The sequence below is a fragment of the Pagrus pagrus genome (assembly GCF_965226575.1).
Source record: "Pagrus pagrus genome assembly, chromosome: 3".
Classification (NCBI taxonomy): Eukaryota; Metazoa; Chordata; class Actinopteri; order Spariformes; family Sparidae; genus Pagrus; species Pagrus pagrus.
This window is the reverse complement of record NC_140187.1, coordinates 18,124,549-18,149,789: the sequence shown is the minus strand read 5'-3', so window position 1 is coordinate 18,149,789 and position 25,241 is coordinate 18,124,549. Positions and strand designations below refer to the sequence as shown.

The window sequence follows — 25,241 nt, the reverse complement described above, 5'->3', positions numbered from 1 at the left end:
ATTCAAATGGTGCAATGGATGTTGAGGACAAGCAGGAGATGGCTTCATTATGGTGGGTGACAGGGTTACTGGTAAAAAAAACAATAATTATAAAATAAGGACACAAATTGACACTGAGCAGCCTTTGTTGCTATGATTTGGGGCACTCTGTAAATAAGTTATTTTAACTTTTATAATGGTCTTGCATAGCCAGACCAATCTCCACAGCGTGTTTGTGTATATGTCTTTATTTATTGTTTGTGTTATTTGATCTAATTGTATTTTATTATTTTCTTCAAGCGTCTAGGGTCTAGCGTCCAAGTTTTTGTTTTTGTTTTCTTCTTTTGTTTTGTTTTGTTTTGTTTTTAGAACAATTATAGCCTACAGCTGCATTATGTGTATATTGTTTATGACAAAATAAAATAAGATAGAATAAAATAAAATGAAATGAAATGAAATAATAATTTAGCCCACGAGATGGCACTCGTGCGCCACCAAGGAAGCCAACTGCCTCGAAGCAGAAGAAGACGTAGAAGAAGAAGAAGCGGCCCAATCGACGAAGAAGAACGGGGCAGGAAGTGTTTGTCCATCGGTCCCATGTGTTGCCGTTCACTCGTCCATTCATTCTTGAAACGACAAGTTAAGCTACATCACATATTTCAGTCTCTCACGGAACACGGACATCATTGCTGTTTCAGGATACGTTAATTAATCTTTCCCAAATAAACCAAAGACGAAAAACTAGTGCCTCTGTACGTAAAACAGTGACGCTAGCTAGCTAACGTGGAAATAGCATCAAAAGTGTTTGGAAAATCACACTGGGAGACTCGAGTTCATCATCTGAATGAAAAGCGCAGTGGATACTAGCATGATCAAGGAAAACCGGTGGAACATACCCCCCAATGCCCCTGCGTGCATGGAGAGGCATCTGTGCGCGGCGCAATACAGAGCAGGTAGGTAACAAGACGAGCTAGCTGAAGGTTACTTAGCAAAACACGTGGTGCATACAATCCGCTAAAATGTATACAAATAAATTGTTTATAACAGTTGTGCACATGCTCAGAAGCCCAGCTAGGGTCTTCATTCTGTTGATGACAAGTTAACATGTCAGACAAATTGCATTTCGCAGCTTTACTATGAGCGAGTTGGTTGTTGTTTTAATGTTTTCTCTCTTAACATGTCTTTTACAGATGGCACTCTGCTGCTTGGTGCCTCCAGCCTCAGTGGCAGGAGCTGGCAGGGATCTGTGTGGATCTTCAGTGACCCTGCGAAGGCCCCTAATGAGGAACTCTGCAAAGCTGGTGTGCAGACTGAGGCTGGGGTCACAGATGTCAAGTGGGTATCAGAAAAGGGTGTCGTTGTCGCATCAGACTCAGGTAAGGAGCAGAATCGCAGCAGTCACCAACCAAGCACTGGTCTTGAGACTTGAGTGTTGAACTGATTTTGTTTGACTTGGTCCTGTGCAGGTGCCCTGGAGCTCTGGGAGCTGGCGGAGGATGAGCGCCTGCTGGTGAATCGCTTCACCAAACATGACCATGACCACATTGTCACCACAGTGAGCCCGGTTACTGGAGCAAGCAGTGCTGTGACTGGCAGCATGGACTGCCGGTTAGACCCTCTTCTATACTGATGTGTACAGTCATTTAATTATTATTGTTTTTTACTCCTTTTTCATTGCAATGCATACTTTTTCCCTTCCTTCATTATAGAGTTAAAGTCTGGGATCTCGGTCAGGAGACAGCTGTCAATACCTACAATGGTAAGAGAGCATCCCAAAGCTGCACTCGGAGTATCTAGATAATAGAGATGGGAAGTGATGTGCTAAAATTGTGACATGGTCCTTTTTTTGGAACTGTATCATGTTCTCATGAACTACTGCGCTTACTTGAATTGAGATCATTAGTTAACATGTGTCCAATTGTCCAGTTGCCTGTTATGTGCATTTTAAAGGAGATTTAAATACATTTGAAGCATTTCATAGTTACAATATGGCATGTCAGTAGTGAATTCAAAAATGAAAATGGTGATTGATAAAGATTGTAAAAACCTCAACTGAATATCTGAACTTTTTTGTTCCTCAAGCGCACACGCAACCTATCAACTGTGTTGCCTGCAGTCCTACAGACGAGTCCCTCTTTGTTTCCTGTGGGCAAGTAAGTACTAATAAGCATCTTACTGTATGTAATGTGTTGTAAACACAACAAATAACATACAGAAACTAATGGAACTGCTTTTTCTGCACACTGCATAAATGTGCAGCTTTATAACGAAGAACAGATTTTCCTCTGTGTCGTACTCGTAACACAAGAAAGCTACTATGAGACTTTATTCAAACTCAACCTGTTGTGATCCTCCATCCATCAGGATGGCCGGGTGCTGATGTGGGACAGGAGGAAGCCCAACAAACCCGCTTCTAGAATAGGTGAGTAACATGTCCAAGCTTAAAAAACCAGGTTCTGACTTTGTAAATTTTCGATGCAGAAGAAATATCGCTGACAAGTGTCTAACCAGCTACCTAGTGACTTTATCTTGTGACTGCAGATCCCAGAATATAATAGTCTGCCTAAGTAATTTAAAGGGGCACTATGTAGTTTTCTACAAACCCAGAAATACTTATTTTTTCCATAACTGAATAAACAAGTTGTTCTCAGAGGAAAATAAGGTCCCCAGAACACTGTTTGAAGCTAGAAAGGTGGCTGGGTCTGCCACATATAAACAAAGTAAAACAGAATATAACTGTGTAAGGTCTGACTTTAAGGTCATAACAAAGAGAGATTGTTTATTTATTTTGTTTGTTCAGGCTTAAAAAAAAAAAAATCAGTAAACGACGATCAATCTCTTCTGATTTTGAAAATTCCTTCCCCTAAACTACATAGTGCACCTTTAATGTCAAGACATCTTTTTTTAATTTTTTTTTTTATCATGTACATTTTTTATATCTTTGTTTTTGTCTCAGATGTAGGGAACCTCTGCTGCTCCCCTACCACTGTAGCTTGGCACCCCCATCACAGAAGCACCATTGCTATTGGTAAGGCCCAGCAGCAGACTAGTGAGTGGCAGTGAAATGAAACTGGCAGTCCCTGCCTGTTTAATCATGCTTAATGTGCCTCAGGTGATGAGCTGGGCAGAGTGACTATAAAGGACTTCCTGGGAACAGAGCCAGCCCGGGTGGAGACCGTCCACAGCCGCAAAGTTACTGGGCTCGCCTTCTCTACACATAGGTAAACATAAAACCTGGCATATTATCATTTGCTCTTACATTGTTCCTCTGTAATAGTTCTAACTCCTTTTTGTTCCTTCCCAGTGCCTCCATGCTAGCCTCCATAAGTGATGATTGTTCCCTTGCTGTTTTGAATTCTGAAATGCAAGAAATGTGAGTTTTTGAGCTTTATAGTAAAACAACTGGTTAATCTTCTGTACAATTACAAAAAAAAAAATACTAATCATGTGTTGTTCTTCTGTAGACTTAGAGATCAGCAACACCAGGACTTTGTCAAAGGTGTGTGCTGGCTCCAAGGCGGCTCCAACACCCTCACAACTGTAGGATGGGATCACCTTGTGCTTCACCACACGGTGGGTCCGGATGCTGGAGCTCCCAACTCCACTTAGACCAAACATACATTGGAGGAGCCCTGTTTATAAATAACTACTTTCCCCCCTATTTTTGAGGGGCGTCCATGTCTATCTAAGATAGTAAAATCTACCTTGTCAGTCAGGAAATATGGATTAATGTGTTCATTGTCATGTAGTATTGCAGATATGTGTACAGTACTTTAGCTCTCCCTGGTCCTGGCTTTGGTGCTTTACTACTCCACCACGCGGTCTCTCCATTCACCTCTTTCATACTGTATAGAACGTCCATGTGTAACTACACTTTAGGCAACCAATTTGTATTGCATCATTTTACATTAAAGGTAACTTAATGCGGCAATAGCCAGAGCATTTTGGAGCATATTTCTTTGTGTTTCTTGAAATCTTTTATACAATGGCCACACCACTATATGAAGAAACTCTAGTTTGAATGTGCAGGGATGAGAAGAACAGCATATTGTGTTTATGAGAGTTAACGTAAAGGTCTTGCACTGATAAATCTGCATGACTGATGCAGACAACATTCACCCACTGTCAGGTCAAAAGAGGGAAGTGTGTTTATGTGTGACAAGTGTGGGCGGTTGGCTCAGAAGTTAACAAGATTACATGTGTGATTTTCACTCCAAGTGGCAGGTATGGTGTCATAGCTAATCTGTGGTCTGACTCAGTGAACTGGAATGGTCTTGGATGCCATAATCATCATCACATGCACAACATGGCACACGGCCACAGCAGCACCTTAACAAATGCTACATTTAGTGCTGTCATAAAGTCACTACATTTATAGTGACAAATGGAGTAATAGAAAAAAATACATTACAGAACACAGCTGTTATAGTTGGCCCTTAAATTCTGAGCCAAAATATAAATAGCTTTTATTATATTTCTTTAAAATGTATATTGAGTTGGCTCCATTTATTCCACTAGCTGACTTTATCTGCAGCTACTGTAACATTATATGATGAGAGGCTAGATTTGTGAGTATTTCAGTTTATAAGAAATCAATAAATATTTCATTATTAGACAGTATCTTGTAAGATATTATGACTTTCACAAAGGCTTAAATACTGATGCTGAGATCTGCAATGTTTGTTGAATGTTCTATCACCACATCAGAGAAAAGATGTTTAGGTTATTCGAGATACTGCAGATTTAAATCTTGGCGCTTTCCTAATCTTTCCCCCAATTATATGAACTAAAGTGCAGCTGTCGTGCCATTTTACGGTCTTTCTCATATGCACACCACAAGCACCATGTTTCTTGACTAAGACATCTTAATTTTCACACAAAAGCTCAAGCACATTTATTCAAACATACATTAACTGCTTGGATTTATTTTACAGTTATAGAGTTGTTGGACAGCATTTCATGTAGATAAACAGCTCCGCTTGAAGACCATCACTGATATTTTAAATATTTTGATTATACAAACTTAACATGTATATAAAACTACATCTTATAGTATATAGGTTCTATTTTAATCGTATACAAACTGATATGTACAGCATAAACACATGAGCCTAGTACACTGACAATATTTTACTGCAGTAGAATATTACACAGATGAGAAAACATTTTCTAAATCAATAAATATGAGAAACAATCCTCTGACACGTCTGAATTAACTGTTAGCTTTGTTCCAATGGGACCTACATAGCGTACATGTAACAGTGAAAGAGCATTTCAGTTATGGGACATGTAAATGCAGCATGAGCCACAATAATTACATTGTACATTATTATTGTATTTTACAATGAAGATTTCAGATAAATCTGTTAATATTGTAGATGAATTTTCATGCGTAAAAGTTTTATGAATAAAATTTGCTTACTACTTACTTAGTTTACCCATGTGGCAATGAAACTGATTAAAAGCTCTGGTTTAAAAAGGCGACATATTGCAACATAAATCGCTACATTGAATACACAGCAGCAGCCAAATAAAAACCTGACTGACACATCAAAAATAAAGTACATAAAAAAGAAAACACTATTTGACAGTGTTGGTGTGTTCTCCAGAAATTGAGCAATACATTCAGACTCTTAACTTCCAAAACTTAACAGACTCTTCTTATGAGACATTCGTAACATGTTTAAAAACCACATTTGTGTAGCTCATTTGTTCAAAGTGCTTTTTTTCCCCCCATTGTACAAATTCCTTCTGATGCAAAATCACATCATCCAATCACATGCAAGCTGTGTTAAACAGAAGAACACCTGTCTCTTTAACACATCTCGTTAAGACTCCCCTTGACGAACAAGAGTAATGGGCTCTTTGGTTCCAGGCCGAACTGTAAAGGTCCTACCATACTGATGTTTAGATGGTCCGTTGCTGAAAAGAAGAACACATCAATGATCATGAGTGAATACTGAAGATAAACACTGGGCTTATTGTCTCAAGAAGTGAAGGTGGCATACTTGAGTAGTGGAAGTCTTACCTGGTGGGAACTTTGACTGAGGATGTGTCCTGATATTTTTTGATCACTTTACCCTCCAGCTCCCGCATGTCCAGGGTTGCTGCTTTGTTGACCACAGGGGTAGTCTTTCTCTGTGGTGTGGCCCAGGGGACAACAGGGACCGTACTGTCCTCATCAGATAAGGGGGTGCCCCAGTCATCTGAACTAGACTCTACCTCCTTCATTGGGGCCATTTTGTGGTCCATTTCCAACATCTTCTTTTGTAAGATACTCAGGAGTGTGGCCTGACTGGGCGAAAGATTAGGTGGGAGCTGAGGAAGAGCCACCTTGGGTTTTGTCTGGTCTTGGGGCTTTGGTTTGACATCAATGTGCGGTGGTGGGAGTTTTGGAGGTGTTGGGGGTGCTGGGGGTTTAGGTTTTGGAGGAGGAGCTGGAACTTGAGGAGGAGGAGGAGGAGGAGGAGGGGTCACAGTTGGCCTTGGGACCGTCTTCATTGGAGGAGGAGATGGAATATGAGCTGGAGGAGGAGGGATCATCATTGGTGTTGGGGCCTTCTTCGTGGGAGGAGGAGATGGAACATGAGCGGGAGGAGGAGGGATCACAGTTGGCATTTGGAGGGCCTTAGTGGGAGGAGGAGATGGAACATGAGCTGGAGGAAGAGGGATCATAGTTGGTGTTCGGGCCTTCTTCATGGGAGGGTCAGGTGGAGGGATGGAAGGAGGGGGCTCCATAATCTCATCTAAATCATCAAACTCTGGAGGCGGAGGGAGTAACGCCATACTTAACTCCACTTTATTGTTCTCATCCTTTGTAAATTGAGGCATTGACGGACTTTGCTCTGCGTTTTGCTTCTGTGCAACCAGGTTGGTTGGTCTTGGGGATGCAGCCATTCTATCAAGAGCTGGACTGTTTAACGGCATCTGATCCCTCACCAGTGCAGGACTACTGGATTTCTGTGGAGTCTGAAGTATTTGTGTATGTTCCACAAGACTGGCTGGCTTTGGACTCTCCTGTATCATGTCTTGAGATGTTAGAGAAGAGGATGAGCTGGACCTTGGGGTGACAATAAAGGAATTTGGACTTGAGTCACTTGGTTGAATGCTTGCACTAGGATGCTCGGTGTTCTTGCTGCTGTTTTCCCGCGACAGAGATAGAGTTGATCTTTGTTTGTCTCTCTCTTTAGCCGCCATTAAAAGAGCAAGTGGGGAAGCTACAGGCCCTTCTCGTGCCACATTGGTTTCCATTCCCTTTAGGTTGCGTAGTTTACGATCTAATAACGGACTGAATCTGTGGCCTTGACTTGGAGTTACTTCAAATTTGTCCTTATTGGGCTCTGAAGGACTGTTCGCTTTTGGAAGCTGTGGCGATGTCTTATGTATAGTTGAGAGAGGTTTGTCTACCTCTGGTGGTGCTGAAACTTTCTCTGCTTCAGCCTCCTTTTTTGGCTCAGGCAGGGGTGAAGGACAGGGTTGGGTAATTGGTAAGTTCTCCTTTGGTTCCTGTACATCTTTGGAAACTGGTTTAGATGTTGTAGCCACTTTCGGGGCTTTCCCATCCACCTGGACAAGCACTGGGTCAGATTGGACAGACACAGAATCTTCCAGAAGCAACATCTGCTTGGGTTTTGCTCCCCGATCCTCATACCCACCTAGAATAGCGGTCTTAGGAATACTGTAAAGCTTTGCAGTGTTTTGGGGATTGAAGGTGGATTGTGTGGGTGTCTGCACAGGTGGAGGTGGAGCAGGAGTCTGTGGTGGGGAGTCATGAGTGGAGATAGAGGATAGTCTAATCGGTTTTGGAGGTGGTGTCTTATAAGTTTTCTGTTGCTTTTCAGAAGGGGGCTGGGGTGGAGCAAATTTTGGATAATCAGGAACTGGTGGACTAGAAATGGGTATGGATGATGCTGAGCCACTAGAGCAAGTAGATGGAGGCTTTGGCGGAGCCATTGGTGGAGGTTTTAAGAAGGTAAAGTCTTCCTCGGCCATGGACGGTGCCAGTTTTGGAGCGGGCATGGAAGGAGGCTGGAGGTTTGCCAGGTCTAGGCTGTTCAGGTCGCCCATGAAGTCTGGAGGAGGGATAAAAGAGGGCGGGGGTGGAGGTGCCGTTGAGGGAGGGGGAGGAACAAATATTTCCCCCTCCACGAGGTCAGGTATAGATAAAACAGATCCATTGGACACGCTGACTGCAAAAAAGAAGAGAGAATAACTGATAAAACAGTGGTGTTATGCACTGTGGAACAGCAGTATTCAACATGTGTTGCTGTCCCTAGTTTCATGCATTAACATACTGTAGAAGTAGTCAGCACTACGTGATAAATGTTAAGCACGTCAATAAAATAATACAACTCCTAAATTTAATTGGATGTGATCAGATGCCTGATAATCTGATAATATTTAATACACTGAGGAACGAATGATAACCACTTCTTTCTATAAATGCAAACACTCCCATTCTGTAAATATTCTTGCCATCTGGTATCGCTGTTGGGACGCATGCAGACGAGCTATTGCGCAACTGCCTGGACAAACATTTACCTGCCCTGAATATTCAACTCGTGGCGTGAGCCATCAACTGAGTCTGACTAAAGGCACCACAAATGATCAATGTGTACATAATAGAATTCAAGCATTTGCCATGTTAAACTTAAAGCACATATTTGAGGTTGGTCAATGCTCACCTGAACCGTTGACCTTTGGACCATTGAAAGGGGGGAGGATGGGGACTTTGGGTGTTGGGACGGCATATCCTTGAAAACTCTCTAAACTTGAGGACTGTGAGGGGAAAAAAACAAACGCCATCAGAATGTTGATATTTCAACATTTGAAACACAGGACAAAAAAAGCATGGTTCAAGAAAATGAGTAACCATGAGCCAAACACTACATCCTGTTCTCGAGGCACTAAACAGTTGTTTTTCTGGCTAGTATTTAGTAATGAAGTGATCAAACCAGTTCTCAACTAACACAGCTCTCAACACTCCTTGAAAAAGATCAGCATGTCCAGTACATCATTAGCATCAATAGAACAATATTTGCTTATTTCATTAGCTCTCAGGCCTTGCCTTATGTTCAGAAAAAGGCAATGGGAAATAAAACTCATCGTTTTACTGCAACTTACTATTCTGCAACAAAAATACATCAACTTTTACCTCTGTCTTAGTTTTGCTGTGACTAAACTGGAGGTGGAGTTTTCTAAAGGATCAGTTTTGTGCCTCACGCTTTCACATACTTCAGTTATGAGGAGCACTTAGTGAATCAGAGGATACACCTATTATTATTCTCATTGTCAAGTGTTAAAGTGGGCCTGGCTGAGAAAATCGCACACTGTCACTGCTTGGATACCGGTGTTTTTGTGTGTGTTGTGTACGCGAGTGTGTCTCTGTGTGTGAGTGTGAGTGTGAGGGAGATTTGGATTCTTCATGGCCCAAACGCTACCAAAAATAAACACCGACTATGTTGACACTATACAAGTCCAGAGAGTGAACTGGGTATGTGCCCTTCAAAAGGTCAAGAAAAATCATTCCAGCAACGCAAGATGTTTTCTTTACTCCTGTGTCTCTTGACGTTATTATGCTGCAGGCTTTTTGAGTAGTCTGCTAATGGAATAAAGCAACAACACACTAGATTTGCTTCAAAAAGTCTTTCAAATTAGGCTCTGATACTGATTTTTAGCTCTATAAAGGCCTATTTGTATGCATGTAATACAACAATGCAAATCATAAAGTTCCTATATATATAATCAAACTACTATTGTGTACTTTCTAACAATCCACATGCCAAACAAAGTCAAACAGATGCCAGTAGCAGGCAGTTGAGAATTACAATAAGTGAAAGATTCTGCTCTCTTTGCTAATGATGACAGCACATTCATGTAGCGTAGCATAGAAAGGTATGAACACTGAGGCGTGTCAGTAAAGATGGCGTATGATCCAGTTTGATTCCGTCTGTTTGTTCACTGCACTGTGACTCACTTTCATCTGTCGCAGTAGTCTGAGCTGTCCTGGCCGTGTGCTGATGGGTGTGCCACATCCAACACATGCCACAGACGCATTCACAGAACACTCCCCAAACTCTGAGGTGTGTGAACTGGAGATGAGCTTTTCACTTGTATCCACATCATGATTACATAATGGAAGGCCTGACAGTCATACAGACTGCTAATGTAGTTAAAATGAACAGTTAAAATGTAAAGTAAAAGTACTCCATTACATGATAAAGGTTACGTTTAAAATGTTTAAGCAAAAGTAATAAAGTTTTACCAGAATAATATACTTATGATTATCCAGAACCACATTTGCATAATATCGCCTATATTCACAGTAAAAGTGAAGCTAACTGAACATAGAATACAGCACGGGGCCAACCAGAGACACGGTGAGCGGTGCTGGCTCAGGCCTGTGTGAGCTGACCAATCAGAGGAGACTGGGTATTCAGGAGGGGGGCCATAAAGAGAGCTAAAACAGTGTTTCAGACAAAGGGGGGAATAAAGTGCTGCAGCACTGGACAGTCGGAGAAAACTGATGTGTTTTTGAGCATTAAAACATGTAAACCTTTTCTAGTAGTAACCTAAAATAAAGTTATGAACCTGAAAAAGAGCATAATGTCTCCTTTAAAATTCTATTAAGTTGAAAGCACGTCTGAATGCAAAAAAAAAAAAAAGCATAAAGCACTGCACTGTTTCTGACTTCCTCTTGACTTCCTCTTTTTGAAAAACTTGATTGCAGAATTGTCTTATGCACGCTGATAGTGATGCCTTCTTTATTGTGGACAACATGTTGTGATAATATCAGAGCCATCAGAGTTGTTGTATAATCACAGTCATAATGCATATCATTCAAGAAGAATCCACACATGAGTATATTATAATTCTTAGAAGGGAAAGTGACTTTCACTAAACGAACATTTCCAAACTCAATCAATGCCACTGCTCAACTTGAAAAAATTAAAAATGAGTTATTTAACACTTGGTAGAATTACCCAGCACAGGCTCAGATTCATACCTATCTTGGCTTTGTGCTTATTTGAGCTGACACAGATTCAAATACACTACACACTAAACTGCCCCTTATCAGCTAATTTGCATCTGTTCAGCTCTGCAGATATGGAGGTCAAGATGAAGTGACGCTTCAGTTGCAGGTAAACAACAGGGTAGAGACTATTCAGAAGCATAGCTACTTGTGTTATTCCAATTTAAGACAATTATTGATACATGTGAACATCTGGCGTAAATGCACCATTACAGAGATACTCACTGTGTGATGCTTGACGGTGGGTCTGGCCCGCACACTGGCAGTTCCTGACTCAGGGATCGCTGATGACTCCAGCACCAGCTCCACATTGTCTGAGGAAATGAAAAGCAAAAGATTTTAATCCTCTGGAAATCTTTTGTTTGCGGTGCAAGTTTCAGTTCATTTTAGTCATTCAGTTTCTGCTCAGAGAGGACAAACAATGGGGTTAGTGTACAACGCAGATGAGGAGATATTTGGCGATTTAAAAGAACAAACTCACATTATTGCCCACTCTGCCTACACTGGGTTGTCTGCAACGTTATACACTATTTATGAATATTTTTCCAGAAATCTGTAAGTTTCTAAAAATGCGAAAAAGGCTCATGAGAACATTTCACTGCACTGTGTCCACCCGTGCATTGTTCTTCTCTCAGGTAAGATTAGTACATTCTACTCATTGCACAGGTAAGGAGATACTATACGAACCAAAGTGGCCTCTTAGTAGTTGTCACTCAACCTAATGATCCACTGTGCTTTCACAGGTGGCTTTGTTGTTGACAACTAAATAGTTATGGGCAACAGACTGTAATGACTGTAATCTGTATTTATATTTCACCACTGTGCTGAAATCAAAGCTCGGTTATGATGGCAACAGAAGTCAGTACTGTCAATCATATTTAAATTTGGGTTAAATTAACTGATCTGTATTTATATTCACTCTCTGCAACAGAACTGGCGTCATCATGTCTGCGAAACATGAATGTATTTAATGCTTTTAAAGTATTGTTCGTACTGCAGGCAATGGAGGCTAATGATCCTGCAATTTGAAGTTAGAGCGGCAAAGATATTAATATAATTCTTCAATGTTAGTGGAAATAAGGGTGTTTTCTTTTTATTGTGTTATGAGACTGTATATCGTCTCATATTTAGGATGTAGTTATACTGTGATATGTCACAGATGTTGTCTTTTCCTGGTTTTAAAAGCTGCATTACAGTAAAATGATGTCATTTTCTGAACCTAACAGACTGTTCTACTTGTTCTAACACTTGCCTTTACCCACTTAGTCATTGTATCCATGTTATTGATGACTATTTACCACAACATCAATATCGAGGTATTTGGTCAAAAATATTGCCGTATTTGATTTTGTAAAAATATCGAGATATATATTGTGTATCGCGAAATAGCTTAGAAATATTGCATCATTTTCAGGACCTATCACTCAGCCCTAGTGGGAATGTTTTGAAAATTGCCTGATGGTCTTGCGCTCACTTTTATGTTCCTAGAACCAAGAGGAAGGTGAACATAACTTCAGATGTCAAAGAACAAACAAATCAAGACCAGGACAGCTGAAAGACGCGCTCTGCTAAACCAACTGATAATATCAGAGGTCACTGCGGTTGCTTGGAGAAAAGACATTTAGCAGCCGTACATTCCTCTGCTGTTCATTCCAGTGTCAGACATCTTGTCTGTCCAATGAGTGACTGATGAAAGAAACTTGTCGCTGAGAGGGATTTAGTCTGCCTTCTACGGCAACGCTTCTCACCGAGGCTGAAGAAAGAGCGACCGAAGGGCTTGACATTATTAACAAGGAAATCAAATTGTTTGTCCCTTACTTTAATGTAGGCGTCACTCCAAAGAAAATAGCACTGAGGGCTCAACAGTATGAATGCATGAATCAGCTGTGGTGTGAAACCAGTCTAACCAAATGATTAGTTTCCCTTTATTGTGCACCTGTCTGATTTAAATAGACAAATGTTCTCTCTCATGTTGCAGCTTTGCATAGCGCTTGTTTCCTGTTCACGATCAAATGGAACTAAGAGCCGAGAGGTTTATCAGTAAACTGATATGTCAGAGTAGTTATGTCTGGGATCTGTGCTAGCCTAATATTGTGGTATCGGCTTTTAAGGGGTCTGTTCCTGGTTGATTTGCATTTAGGCAATATAACTGCATTATTTAGCTGTTTACGCTGAGGGAGAAGAACAGTGTTTCAGCATTTAAGACTGTTTAATAGCTCTTAAAGTCCCTTATAGTGTACTACACCTGCCACAATTAGTCGATTAATCAGTAACTCAATCAAAAGAAAATGACTTGCCAACTATTTTTTTATAATGGATTAATTGTTTTTCAGGAAAGCATGTCAATAATTTGCTGGTTCCAGCTTCTTAAATGTGAGGATTTGCTCCCTTTATTTGTTTTTTATGATGGTAAATGATGAACTTTGGGTTTTGAACTGTTGTTTGGACAAAAGAAAAGATTTTGGAAACTTGTGACGAGCATTTCATATAATTTCTTGACATTTTAAAGACTAAATGATCAATCGCTTCTGAAAAGAATCGTTAGTTACAGTTTACAGTTTTAGTTGTGAGTACAGTATGTGTACATACTGTTATACAATGATGGGATGAGTATATTTACATAAGTACTGCACTTAAGTACAATTTTGAGGTAGTAGTACTTGAACATTTCCATTTTGTAATATGTTTTACTTCCACTACACATTTTGGAAGCAAACATTGTACTTTTCAATAGATCTGACCGATATATGCGTTGCCTGATATTATCAGCAGGTATTAGCCTGTTACAGATATATCGTTGTATGTGTTGTCGATATCAGCTGATAAGAAAAAAAAACACATTGAGAAAAGATGCTTGTGGTAATTTGTAATTATTACATTTCCAGTGAGTTTTACTGTTTCAGTGCGCTGCTGTCATTTACAAAAAGTTTTTGTAACTCAGTCCTGCCTTCGTTACATATCTTTGTCCGTGGCTGATAATCACATTTGAGAGATCTCTGCAAAATACGTGTATATATCGGCTGATATATGGATATCGGAACTTTTCACTTCCTAAAATCGGCATCGGCCCCAAAAATTGCTCATTGGTCGAGCTCTATTCTTTACTCCACTATACTTTATAGTTACTTTACAGAAAACATACCGCATCAGAGCCGAAGTAGCATCATTTATAGTAGAAACTACTTTATTTAAAAAAAATAAAAAACACTGATTCCAATAATCAGAAATATACTGAATACCGACTTTCTAATCAGCCTGCTCAATAACTGGTCGACCTATGGAATACAGTACATAGATGTGAATATATGTGTACATTTACCTTTACTTCAGTACATTTAATATCAGATACTTTAAGACTCAAGCAATATTTGTATGAGTGAGTTTCACTTTTACCAAAGTAATATTTTAACACCATATCTTTACTTTTACTTTTAAGTATGACTTGTGGGTACTTCTTACAACGCTGCTGTTATATGTGTTCTTGTAGTACTAATACTATACAGCAGGTATTCAAACAGAAGTAATGTGATTTTTCTTTCATCAGTATCATTCAGTCCCACTCATACATTAGCTGTAATAAATCATTACTAATAAATATAATACTGTTGTGTATCTGAGATTGTTTGACAGGCCAGATCTGTCAAACAAACACACTGAGAGCAGCTGTCACAGACTTTTGGAGCTTGAAGACATTCAGTTACACAAGTTTGGACTTAAACCAAAACACATAACTACAAATAGCTGTGACATTATGTGTGAAGAACAGAGGCAGACATGCAGGGTCACCCAGATCTACCAGGCAGGGACGTTAACGTTTAAGAACAGGTTTCTCGTGGATGAATCACATTCCCATGATGATACCTGCTGCTACCTGTTCATCACAGCAAGTCATGGAAAACACTGAGGAGACTTTCTCTGAGATCACCAGCTGTAAAGTCTTCGTGGAGACAGACTCGTGCCCGTGTCAACAAGTGCAAAGGTCGTGTTATCATTCAGTAAAAGTCACAGTGATTACCTGTACCTGTTGAACATTACAGCGCACAGAGGCCCTGTGATCAGTGAACTCACCCATGTCCTTCATTTTGATGTTGGTGTCGAAAAGAGACTGGTTCTTCCGACCCAGAAAGTTGAACGCTCCCCTCTTCATGATTATTGATGAGTGGATGTGTAGGTACGACTGTTCGGCTCAGGCGCGATTCATTGACGCATTTTTTGGTCCACAGGTAAATCCGAGCGGGTAAAGGCGAGCAGCAGCTGGGCAGGTGAGCTGGACTCGTCGCGACAGGTGCACCGCCGCGCACGCAAACAGGTGAACCTGACTCCTGCGATTTGGTTCAAACTTTTCTGGACACACAGAGAAAATGGAGCTGGGCCCGCCCACTCTCCTTTCACTGTGCCTCCCTGTTTTTTTTTTTTTTTATCATACACTCCTACAGGTGAGGCCTCGGCTCTCCTTTGCGCACACATTCCAGCACAAATCTCACCTGAACGAGCTCATCTGCTCTTTAATTTGCTGAGGTGAGTCTGTCATTATAAATCTCTTCAAAGCACTGTGGTCAGCAGGTGAGGAGGAGTGTGACACTGGTTTCACATCAGGACGATTTGAATGATCATTAACACGCTCAGGAACAGTTTAACTTTACAGCCCCTTGATGAAAAGACAATCGTGCTTTTATTTTAAACGGCACACTCCAGCAGGAAATATGATGCTGATGGCTAATTTCGCCCGATAGATGTGTCATAAAACAGATAATAATAAGGTCAAACTCTATAATACTCTACTTATGTATCACCTTCAAGTCCTAATTATAATGTGTTTTATAACTCTATATATTATAAAGGACATATACTCATGCTCTGTACTTCAGCTACACACTATTCTGAGTTACCTGTATTTTATGGAGTGTTTTTATTTCATACTTATTTCCAGTGACGTGGTCTCAAGTCACTGTGACTTGGACTCCAGTCAACACAAGTCACTGTTTTGATGAGTCGCAACAAGACTTGACAGAAAATAACTGACTTGGACTCGGTTAAAGAGTCGTGACTTGAGTTGACTTGAGACATGATGACTCAAACGACTGTGTTTCATGTGTTCATTTAATATTTTCAGTTTGTTTCTTTTTTTTTTTTTCATGCTGTTTTACTTTGTTTATATGTGGCGGACCCTGCCACCTTTCTAGTTCAAACAGTGTTCTGGACCTTATTTTCCTCTGAGAACAGCTTGTTTATTCAATCAATCAATCAATCAACTTTATTTATATGGCACTTTTCATACTGTACGGTAACACAAAGTGCCTCACAGAGGTTAAAAACAACACTCAGTTCAGTTATAGAAAAAAATAATATTTCTGAGTTTGTATTATTATCTCATTAATATAAAGTATTAAAAATTCTGAGTTTGAATTTCTTCTCCTAAACTACACAGTGCCCCTTTAAAAATAATATAATGCAATACCTCCCTGACTATCAGTATTTATAATAAAAATGTAATTAATTGTCATTCTTGTTAAACAGGTTAAATAAATTGGCCACTGATATTTACCAATACTGTTTTTTCTCTTTAAAGGTGCAGTATGTAAAAAGTTACTAAACTAAAATTATAAACAGACTGAAGAAATAAGTATTTACATATTATGTCATAGACATCTATGTTTTGTGTTGCCAAGATATCTACTGAAGTTAACCAACCAGCTAACCAGCTGGCAAGAGGTGATAACCATGAGATACATCAAGAGATTCGGGTAATGGACAAAAAATAAGAAACAAAAGAAATTAAAAAGAACAACATACATTTATTGGAGTATTTGTTACAAAATTAGAAACATCAGCGTATACAGGCAGGTTTTGAGGCTTTCTGCAGTGTGGCACAGACTAATCTGATAGTGATCAGGAGTTTGTACAGTGATCGCATGATCGCCCTTTGACCTGAGCCTGAACTGTGGAAGCTCTTACAACATTTGGCCAGAAAAATATCAGGTGATGGAGCCAAACCATGCAAAAACATAAACAATCTAAAATGAATTATTTAATAAGCTGTCCAGATGTTCTCCTATTTTAGCATTTATCAGAACAAATCAGCCCATGCCATATTTATCCCTCTTGGTATTTACTCAAGTATTTATGAACTATGGTTGAGTTTTTAATATGAATTAATTTTTTAATCCTCAAAACAAATCTGTGTCAACGCTCAGATATTATCTGAATTCAATGGTGTTATTTACTAAAGGATGGTGAAGCATGTGACCTTTGTACTTTAAGCAGGATCACTGTAAATATGATGTTGAGGAGCCTCGGCTTAAGAGGATCAAGAATCCTCTAAAGCTCAGAGCTCGCTGACCTAAGACAGCGACATCATTCACTTAATGTCCGTCTGAGCCAAGCAGGTATCTTTATTTGGGGAGCTGAGGAGATTGACAGCGTGGTTACTTTGGTCCTAATATCTTGATATCAAGACACTAATTTAGAATAGGAACTGTTTGTTGGTGTTGACTGTTAAAGATAATAAAAATAATCATCTGAAAATATAATATGTGTACGGTATGTTTACTTTTGATGCTTACTCTTTCTAACATGATAACAATCCAGTTCATGGACAATTGATCTATGTCCTTGATCAGATTGATATTAAAAGTACAAGGGGGGTGATCGCTCCCCCTGCTGAGTCCACCAGTGGTGTTGTCGTTACTTGTTCATCCGTAAGTCCCTTATTGGGAAGTTGCCATCGTATATATCTGATATGTTTCATTGATCCCCTGGTCCTGATCAAACTCCATCTCATGACAGGCTTTAATAGCAAGTCCCTCATGGAAGATCGACTTTTAGTTTCTAAAAAGAACCAATAGCCTGGAACACTTTACAAAGTTTGCTTACTTTACTTTTGCAACAGATGAAACTATCTGTCCATCAGGGAACTCTGCAATCACAGAGTCGAGGCAGAGCAGCCAGAGGACATCAGCAGGAAAGCTAGAATACATTTCTCCATAAAATATAACCCAGTAACATCAAAGTAGTTGGCATAGTGCCGTCAATGCACTGCACGTTCGGCACTTTTGCCAAGTGACTGGGGTGCAGAGTGGGACAGACAGAGCGCCATTCTCCATTTTACAAGACACTGTACCATCAAAATGATTTTGAAACTCTCATTTTAAGGTAAAAAAAGTTACATATTGTTGCTTTAAATCCAAACCATTCAGTTTCTTGCCCCCAATGATCTTCAAGTTTAAATAAAGGTCACACATATTTAAGTTAGGAGCAGTTTTGCCCCCATGCTTTACACAGTAGTACTTGATTTTTTAGATATTCACACTAGCCCATCAATCTTTTTTTGTCACTCTTGGTTACAGTCACAGTATTTGTCTGTCTGTCACACCTAAACCTCAGTTGTCCCGGAGACAAACCAGACTGGTCCATCTGGTTCCTCTGTCCTCACGTCTACTGATGCTGGCTGAAATGTGAAAAATGTGCTGGCAAGAGCCTTGAACACTTTACCTGCTTCCCTGTGCTGAACATACTTCCTTTACATACTATCATAAAATGTGAGTTGTAGCAGTTATGGCCATCATTGGCACGTTTAAAAAATGTATCAATGTAATTGATAATTGTAATTGTAAATTGTAATTGTAATTGATTCAGTTATTGCCACACATGATGGCAGATTTATGTCTTTTAATCGCATGTAAACTAATAAAGACACTTTACATAGTTGATAAAAGTTTATTGAAACATAACAGTGTCCTAATGTGCTAACACAGGCAACCATAAACAGCATTTTTCTGATCAACTTCCACTATCCTTACCTTCATTCCCATAATGTATTTCCATTCTGCCACAAATCATCCAGACTCTGACTTAGACATTGGACTGACAGTATCCATTTACACACACATACAGTAAAAGGAAATGAAGAACAAAAGACCATAAATGTTTTGCATGCCATCGTGATGAATCAGTTGTAATTGTAAATGAAACCACAGATGAAGGCCGAACCAGATTTATGGGGTAGAAGAAGAGTCGCTGAGATGACATAAGCAGATACAGTGTGTTTCATTACAGATCTGTCATTTGAAGGCAGTGTTCATTTTCATTAAGGAGCACTTCTCTTTAGAAAGCAGATCCAATGCTTGCTCTTTGTGTCTGCCTCTGTGTTGCTTGTTTTAATTAGTACCTGATAATGGAGCATAGTGAGGTGTTGTCATCTCTGTCCAGTCCCACAGAGCAGCAGCCACAGCAGTGGACCTGGCAGCAGATGGAGGAGCTTTAAGTGGGTCTAAAGAAACACACTGACTCCACTCCTCCAGTGAAACTAGGGTAAGCTGAGAGATCACTTAGGATGACAGTGAGAAGACTTAAGGAAAAGAGCTTTATGAATATGGCCAAATATTTTCAAACTGATGTTACCTTTACATACAAAAACATTTTTAATTCTGCATTTTATGGTTGGCTTCTGTTGTATGCATCGCTCTATGTGCAACTCCAGTGGAGGTGCATTTACCTTTTCTGTTCCCCGATGTGTCAATGACCTCCTCGCTGTGAGGTAGAGTTCATGTAGTAACAGAGGAGTAACACATTGACTGTGTTGACTGATGGACGACCCCAACTTCTACACTCCAAGGCCCTCTGGGTCACATTTAACCCATCTGGGGCCTCCATTTGCCCTGCAAGACAATTACAACACATTGATATTAAAGACCAGGACCCAGTGATGGAGAAGACTTAATAACATCTGACAATAAAGCAAGTGCACATCCACATATAATCATTCATACATATGATATATAATTAAATTTCATAGAAGGTTTTCCTTTTTTTTTTTTTGCCATGCAAGCAGCGTGGCTCCGTCACAGGAGTGCCAGTCTGTCGGCCACTTTGCTCCAGCCTGAAATATCTCAATAAACATTGTAGGGTTTGCCGTGAAATGTTGTATAGAAATTCCTGGTCTCAAGAGGCTGAATCCTACTCACTTTGGGGAATCTCTCACCATGAGGTTGACTTATTATTTATTTTATTCAAAGATCTCCACAAACATCGGAGGACTTGCAGGAAAATGTTGTTCGTAGATTCTTGGTCTCCAGAGGATGATCTGTGATCGTTTGGACCTCCTGACGTTTAATCTGCCACCACCTTCTGTAGTACTAACTCTGCAAAATGGCACTTCAAAAATAATGGAACAAGTGAAAAGCGAGAAAATATATATGTATATAAATCATCTGTACATGCCTACAAGATAACCCCTCCATGCATGGAAATCAGCCTCAGTGTTACCAAATGCTACCATGCTAAACCAACACAGTGAAAATGGAAAATATTCCACTTCAACAAGCATTATGGTTATAAGCATGTTAGCATACTGAACTGAGCACCCAGTACAGCCTCACAGAGCTGCTAGCGTAGCTGTAGAACAACTGAACAGAAACATGGCAGGAAAGCAACGTGTAATCAAATACATACATTCCTTATATACTACAAACCCACTATGTACCCATATATACAAAACAGGCAGAGAACAAAATGAAGCATAAGACACTAGCAACAAGAGGGTCAATATTAAAATACATTCACAATCACAGAAAAGTCACAACCAGAATGATTAATTCACAAGATAATTTATAGGATTCCTTGAAGAAGGCCTACAGATAATTTCTCATAAGGGAATAACAATAATAATTTATTGTACAGCTGAATATGGAAGTGGTTTTTTGTCAGCCATTTGTATTGCAGAGTTCATTAGGCACTATAATGCCTCCATAGAATGTAATAATTGATATTAATTGATATTTTCAAATTGATTGATTTCATATTAGTCAGAAATCTTAAATATAGATTTCTTTTTCAGTCAGCCTGTGTCATGTTGTACACAAAGATTTATTTCTGCTATTAGCTCTCTTCAATTAGCCTTTGAGAGGCAAAGTGGATTACAACTTCTGAGCCTTTTCCCACAGATGCACAGAGAGATCATTGGCTAATACACACACGCACACACACGCACACACACATACTGAGCCCTGCTGCTTGCAAACAGTGTTTTTCTGTCTGCATACTGGCCAAGCCCGGATGCTTGGTGGATGCGTACGTTCTGGTTATGATTTTGACTGGATTTTTTACATCTTCATTCTGAAAAACAGACATGGGAAATAACCCTGGGTCGAGTGTGGCGGAAATACAAGCTTGTGAGAGTCATCAGTGGTACAGGAAGTTCATGACTGAGTGCCCATCTGGACTTCTCACCTACTACGAGTTCAAGCAATTTTTTGGCCTGAGGAATCTGTCGGCTACGTCGAACGCCTACGTTATGACTATGTTTACAATGTTTGATATGAATGATGTAAGATGATTTATAATTTTCTGGCGGGGCAATATATTTATCATCATATTTCTGTATTAGTAAAGGTGAATCTCTAGGTGTTCTCATCATTAGTTGCTTTTTATATTTGCTGAACAGTGAAATGTTTATAAACTGTATCATCTAAGTTTTAGGTCGCATTCAAATGTATCTATTTGCAGGTAGATATCTTATGATAATGCTGCTAATATGAATAATCCAAATAATATGTAGAATGTGCCAATAATACTAAAAATCTATCTATTACTATCACTAAAAACAAGAATTATGATGATCATCATCTTCAACACTGAGCCCACAACAATTTTTAAAAAACATTTATGTTTATGATTATGTTTATGTTTATCTATTATCTATTCTATTTCCTGTTGATTAGCTGTATGAGCAAAGAAACTGGTTCATGTTCATTTAAGTTTTATAAAAACATTGCATGTATTTTGTTCCAGTGTCTGCTTGTGTTTTCAGCAGAAGAAAGTCTCTCTTGTTATTTCTGCTAATAGAAATCTGTTCTCAGTCTGTTAGAGACGGAGGCTTATCCCATTGACACGGCGTACCCAGCTGATCTCTTTTGCAGCCTCTTTTTACATACGTGGGAACTAGGAGCAGGTGTGAGCTCCCCCACTGGGAAGAAACTGTTTTCCGCAAAGACATGTTTATTCAGGAGTTATGACTGCATCATTAGATCTCTTTTGGAGATTTAGTTTTATAAATGGGAAGCAAAAAGGTCTTAATTCAACAATTTGCCAGTGTTTTTCACTCATTCTTTAATATGTGCATTTTTGTTTTTTGTTTTTTTTTGTTTTTTGCAGGACGGTTTCATTGACTTCATGGAGTATGTGGCCGCTCTGAGCCTGGTGCTGAAAGGAGGCGTGCAGCAGAAGCTCCGCTGGTACTTCAAACTGTATGACGTAGATGGGAGTGGCTGCATCGACCGTGATGAACTGCTTCAGATAATTAAGGTGCGCATGAACTTTCATGGCTAAGTAAAAGACCCATGAAAATCCCACTCTACTGCCCTGGAACAACCTGTTAAGACCACTCAGATCTTTCCCCTGAGGCTAAAAGGAGTGTGGGACAAACTGTGGTAATTGAAAGGTTCAGAGGGCAAATAGCTGATGCTTAGCTGACACCTACTGGTGGAAGAAATGTGAGCATCAGGAAATCAGTGTCAGTTTTTAATTGTGGAGGAAGATCTTTTGCTGAAGTAAAAGTACCAGCACAACAGCTTAGAAATGCTATATTACAAGTCCTGCATTCAAAATTCTACTGAAGTATAAGTACATAAGTATTATCAGCTAAATGTACTTAAAGTATCAAAAGTAAAAGTACTCATTTTGCTGAAAATTGGCGCTGTGAATGATATATTATTACATATTATATCATTAGATTCTTAATGTTGATGCATCACTGTTGTATATATTGTGTTTATATGTTGTTATATGATGCATCAAGCTTTTGTTTCTGTAATTATTTTGTATACTATTATTACTATCATCCGGTGCTCCCCAACCTGAGGGTTAAAAGTGTCACACAATAAATCTGGTGCATGTTGAGATTATGAAACGGGTCGAAAATAAGACAAAACACTTCTTCTACACACATTCTTATTATTATCTTTGTGGACTAATCTTGTTTTTTGTGAACTGTTTGAGGGTTTCACCTTGTAGAGTCTGAGATATTTATAAAAATTAAACCATTTGAGCAACGTAAAAATGTTTCTGTTAGGTTGCTAATGACTAAAGCCATAAAATCTAAAATAGTGAATAAAATGAATAAACAAAAAGTGCAACACTTAGCTCTGTAATATAGTGAAGTAAAAGTATGCAGAATGTAGAAGGTGTATGCAGAGTAACACCTTTTTTGATGATCTCCCATCTTTGTGTTTAGTCCATCCGTGCAATCAATGCATTGCCTTGTGAGATGTCAGCAGAGGACTTTGCCAACATGGTGTTTGACAAGATCGACATCAATGGAGATGGTAAGAACCGAGGCTGAAATCTTCAGGCAGACATCGGCAACCACAGTTAATTATTCACTTAATATGAATTTCTGTCCCCGCCAACAGTGAAGGATTTGAGTTCAGTGTGTGTGTTCCTGTATTTCAGGTGAGCTGTCCTATGAAGAGTTTGTGGAGGGCATCCAGAACGACGAAACGCTGCTGAAGACACTAACAGAGAGTTTGGACCTCACACACATTGTCAAGAAAATTCAAGGAGAGATAAGGGCCAACGTCTAATACTTCCTGAAATATATAACTTTTGTGTGCCACGGCTGACACTTGGTCCAGGATGACCGACGAATCATCATCAGGACAAATGGATGTGGATCGATCTCTGGGTCGTTATCAAAGTACAGCACAGTTGTACTGTTTTGATTTTTCCGCACATATTCATGGGCCAGCGAAGACTTTCCATCTATAATGAAGCTGTGTTCATTGAAAGGATACAAACTTCAAAATTCAAAAGCATGACACCTCATACTGTAGCTTCTAGTGCTTTTAACATGCACCTAAAACACATATTTACAAGCCATCTACTAATGTGACGATAATTCCCAATGAAAACAAAAGGCGTCATTATTTTACTTTATGATTAAATTGTCTTCTGGTTTTGAATGAACCAAAACAATTTCAATGTTATAAAGACAAATCAATAATTCATATCGTCCAAAGTGTTCAGGTGCATCATCTGTTGGACTTAATTAACACTCCATCCAGTGGTTTCTATCCAATGTGCATTAAGTACCATTATTGCCATGAATTTTAGTCATCGCTGTTAAATACATGTTGAGTTTTACGGTAAAAATGTATTTCTAGATTCCAGAGACCCTTTAACTTTCTTAATTGTATTGTTGTATGTCATGTGCAGTAAATGCAGAGATTCTCCTTCATCTGAGATTACTGAGCCTCCATTATATTTAAATGAACGTATTCTTTTAAAGCCTTTACAGTAAAGCTCTTTTATACTTTGAATGAATTAGATGCTGAGTTAAAACTGAGCTACTGAACTGCAGCGGTAATGTTTATTTTAAAATAAAAGCCGCGATCAAAGCCATGTGTCTTTCTTCCTTAATCAGCCGCTTGTTCCAAATTAAAAAATGGCGTCACAGACAGCAAAGTAACTGGAATCAACAAGTTAACACTACAACCATGACAAGTTTTTAAATATTGTGTTCTTCTTCTTTGTCAGCCTGCAGTCCAGTGTTTTCCTAAATTAAAGTTTGCACATTAGGTTAGTTTCTGATGCTGTGGAGTCTGCTGGCTGCAGAGCTTTGTGTTTAGCAGGAAGCAGATCCAGTGTTAATGTAACAGACATAAAGTAACACATTCGATCACTTCTTTGTTGTCGTTCATTCACAGCTTTTACTTAGAAAAACAAGATGATCCGTGGTGTTAGTTGTTAGCATCTTAACCAACTGCTCTGACTGATTTATAAAGAATTGGAAAAATTCATCAGGAGGACTTTGTGTCCATTAACAAGTAGCTTAGGACACTTTATCACAAGTTATGGCTTTAATGTGGACAGTTAAGGAGAATTTTGCATATTGGCCAGGTGATGTGGCCTTAAAATAATATTGTAATATTTTTTAGGCTAAATCCCCTCAAAAGCACTTCATAAATGCTAGGACCGGGCGATATAACACCTTGATACTGATACTGCAACAAGTTAATGGGATTTTGGTAGGCTACTTTCACGAAATATTAACACGAGATGACATAGCCTAAATAAAATAAATCTACAAGAAGATGACAAAATTAGAGCAAAATAATTGTGTGTAAGAGGATTGTTTTTTTCTTTTTTGTATCCCCTGTAGCACCCTGACCCTCAGGTTGGGAACAAAAATCCTTTGTGATGTTAAAGACAGCTGTCACTAAGTGAAATAATCTGG

At 39.3% G+C, this 25,241-nt stretch overlaps 3 protein-coding genes across 3 annotated transcripts; 2 read left to right on the top strand and 1 right to left on the bottom strand.

The window, feature by feature from the left end:
- The first annotated feature begins 513 nt into the window (after positions 1–513).
- On the top strand, positions 514–3,933 carry wdr77 (WD repeat domain 77). Its single transcript, XM_084349146.1, has 10 exons — positions 514–932; positions 1,170–1,355; positions 1,446–1,587; positions 1,689–1,738; positions 2,062–2,132; positions 2,344–2,401; positions 2,936–3,007; positions 3,092–3,200; positions 3,284–3,352; positions 3,444–3,933. The coding sequence occupies exons 1-10, from the start codon at positions 824–826 to the stop codon at positions 3,586–3,588; spliced, it is 1,011 nt and encodes a 336-aa protein (XP_084205272.1). The 5' UTR covers positions 514–823; the 3' UTR covers positions 3,589–3,933.
- Positions 3,934–4,929: 996 nt separating this feature from the next.
- Positions 4,930–15,291, bottom strand: LOC311254659 (uncharacterized protein). Its single transcript, XM_084348538.1, has 5 exons — positions 15,080–15,291; positions 11,237–11,325; positions 8,664–8,757; positions 6,008–8,168; positions 4,930–5,901 (listed from the first exon to the last, which is right to left on the bottom strand). Exons 1-5 carry the CDS (start codon positions 15,156–15,158, stop codon positions 5,808–5,810), a joined length of 2,517 nt encoding a protein of 838 aa, XP_084204664.1. The 5' UTR covers positions 15,159–15,291; the 3' UTR covers positions 4,930–5,807.
- Positions 15,292–21,137: 5,846 nt separating this feature from the next.
- LOC311254690 (guanylyl cyclase-activating protein 1-like) lies at positions 21,138–23,589 on the top strand (the record flags this gene model as incomplete). Its single annotated transcript, XM_084348573.1, has 4 exons — positions 21,138–21,335; positions 22,163–22,312; positions 23,241–23,331; positions 23,459–23,589. The coding sequence occupies 4 exons, from the start codon at positions 21,138–21,140 to the stop codon at positions 23,587–23,589; spliced, it is 570 nt and encodes a 189-aa protein (XP_084204699.1).
- Positions 23,590–25,241: the final 1,652 nt, after the last annotated feature.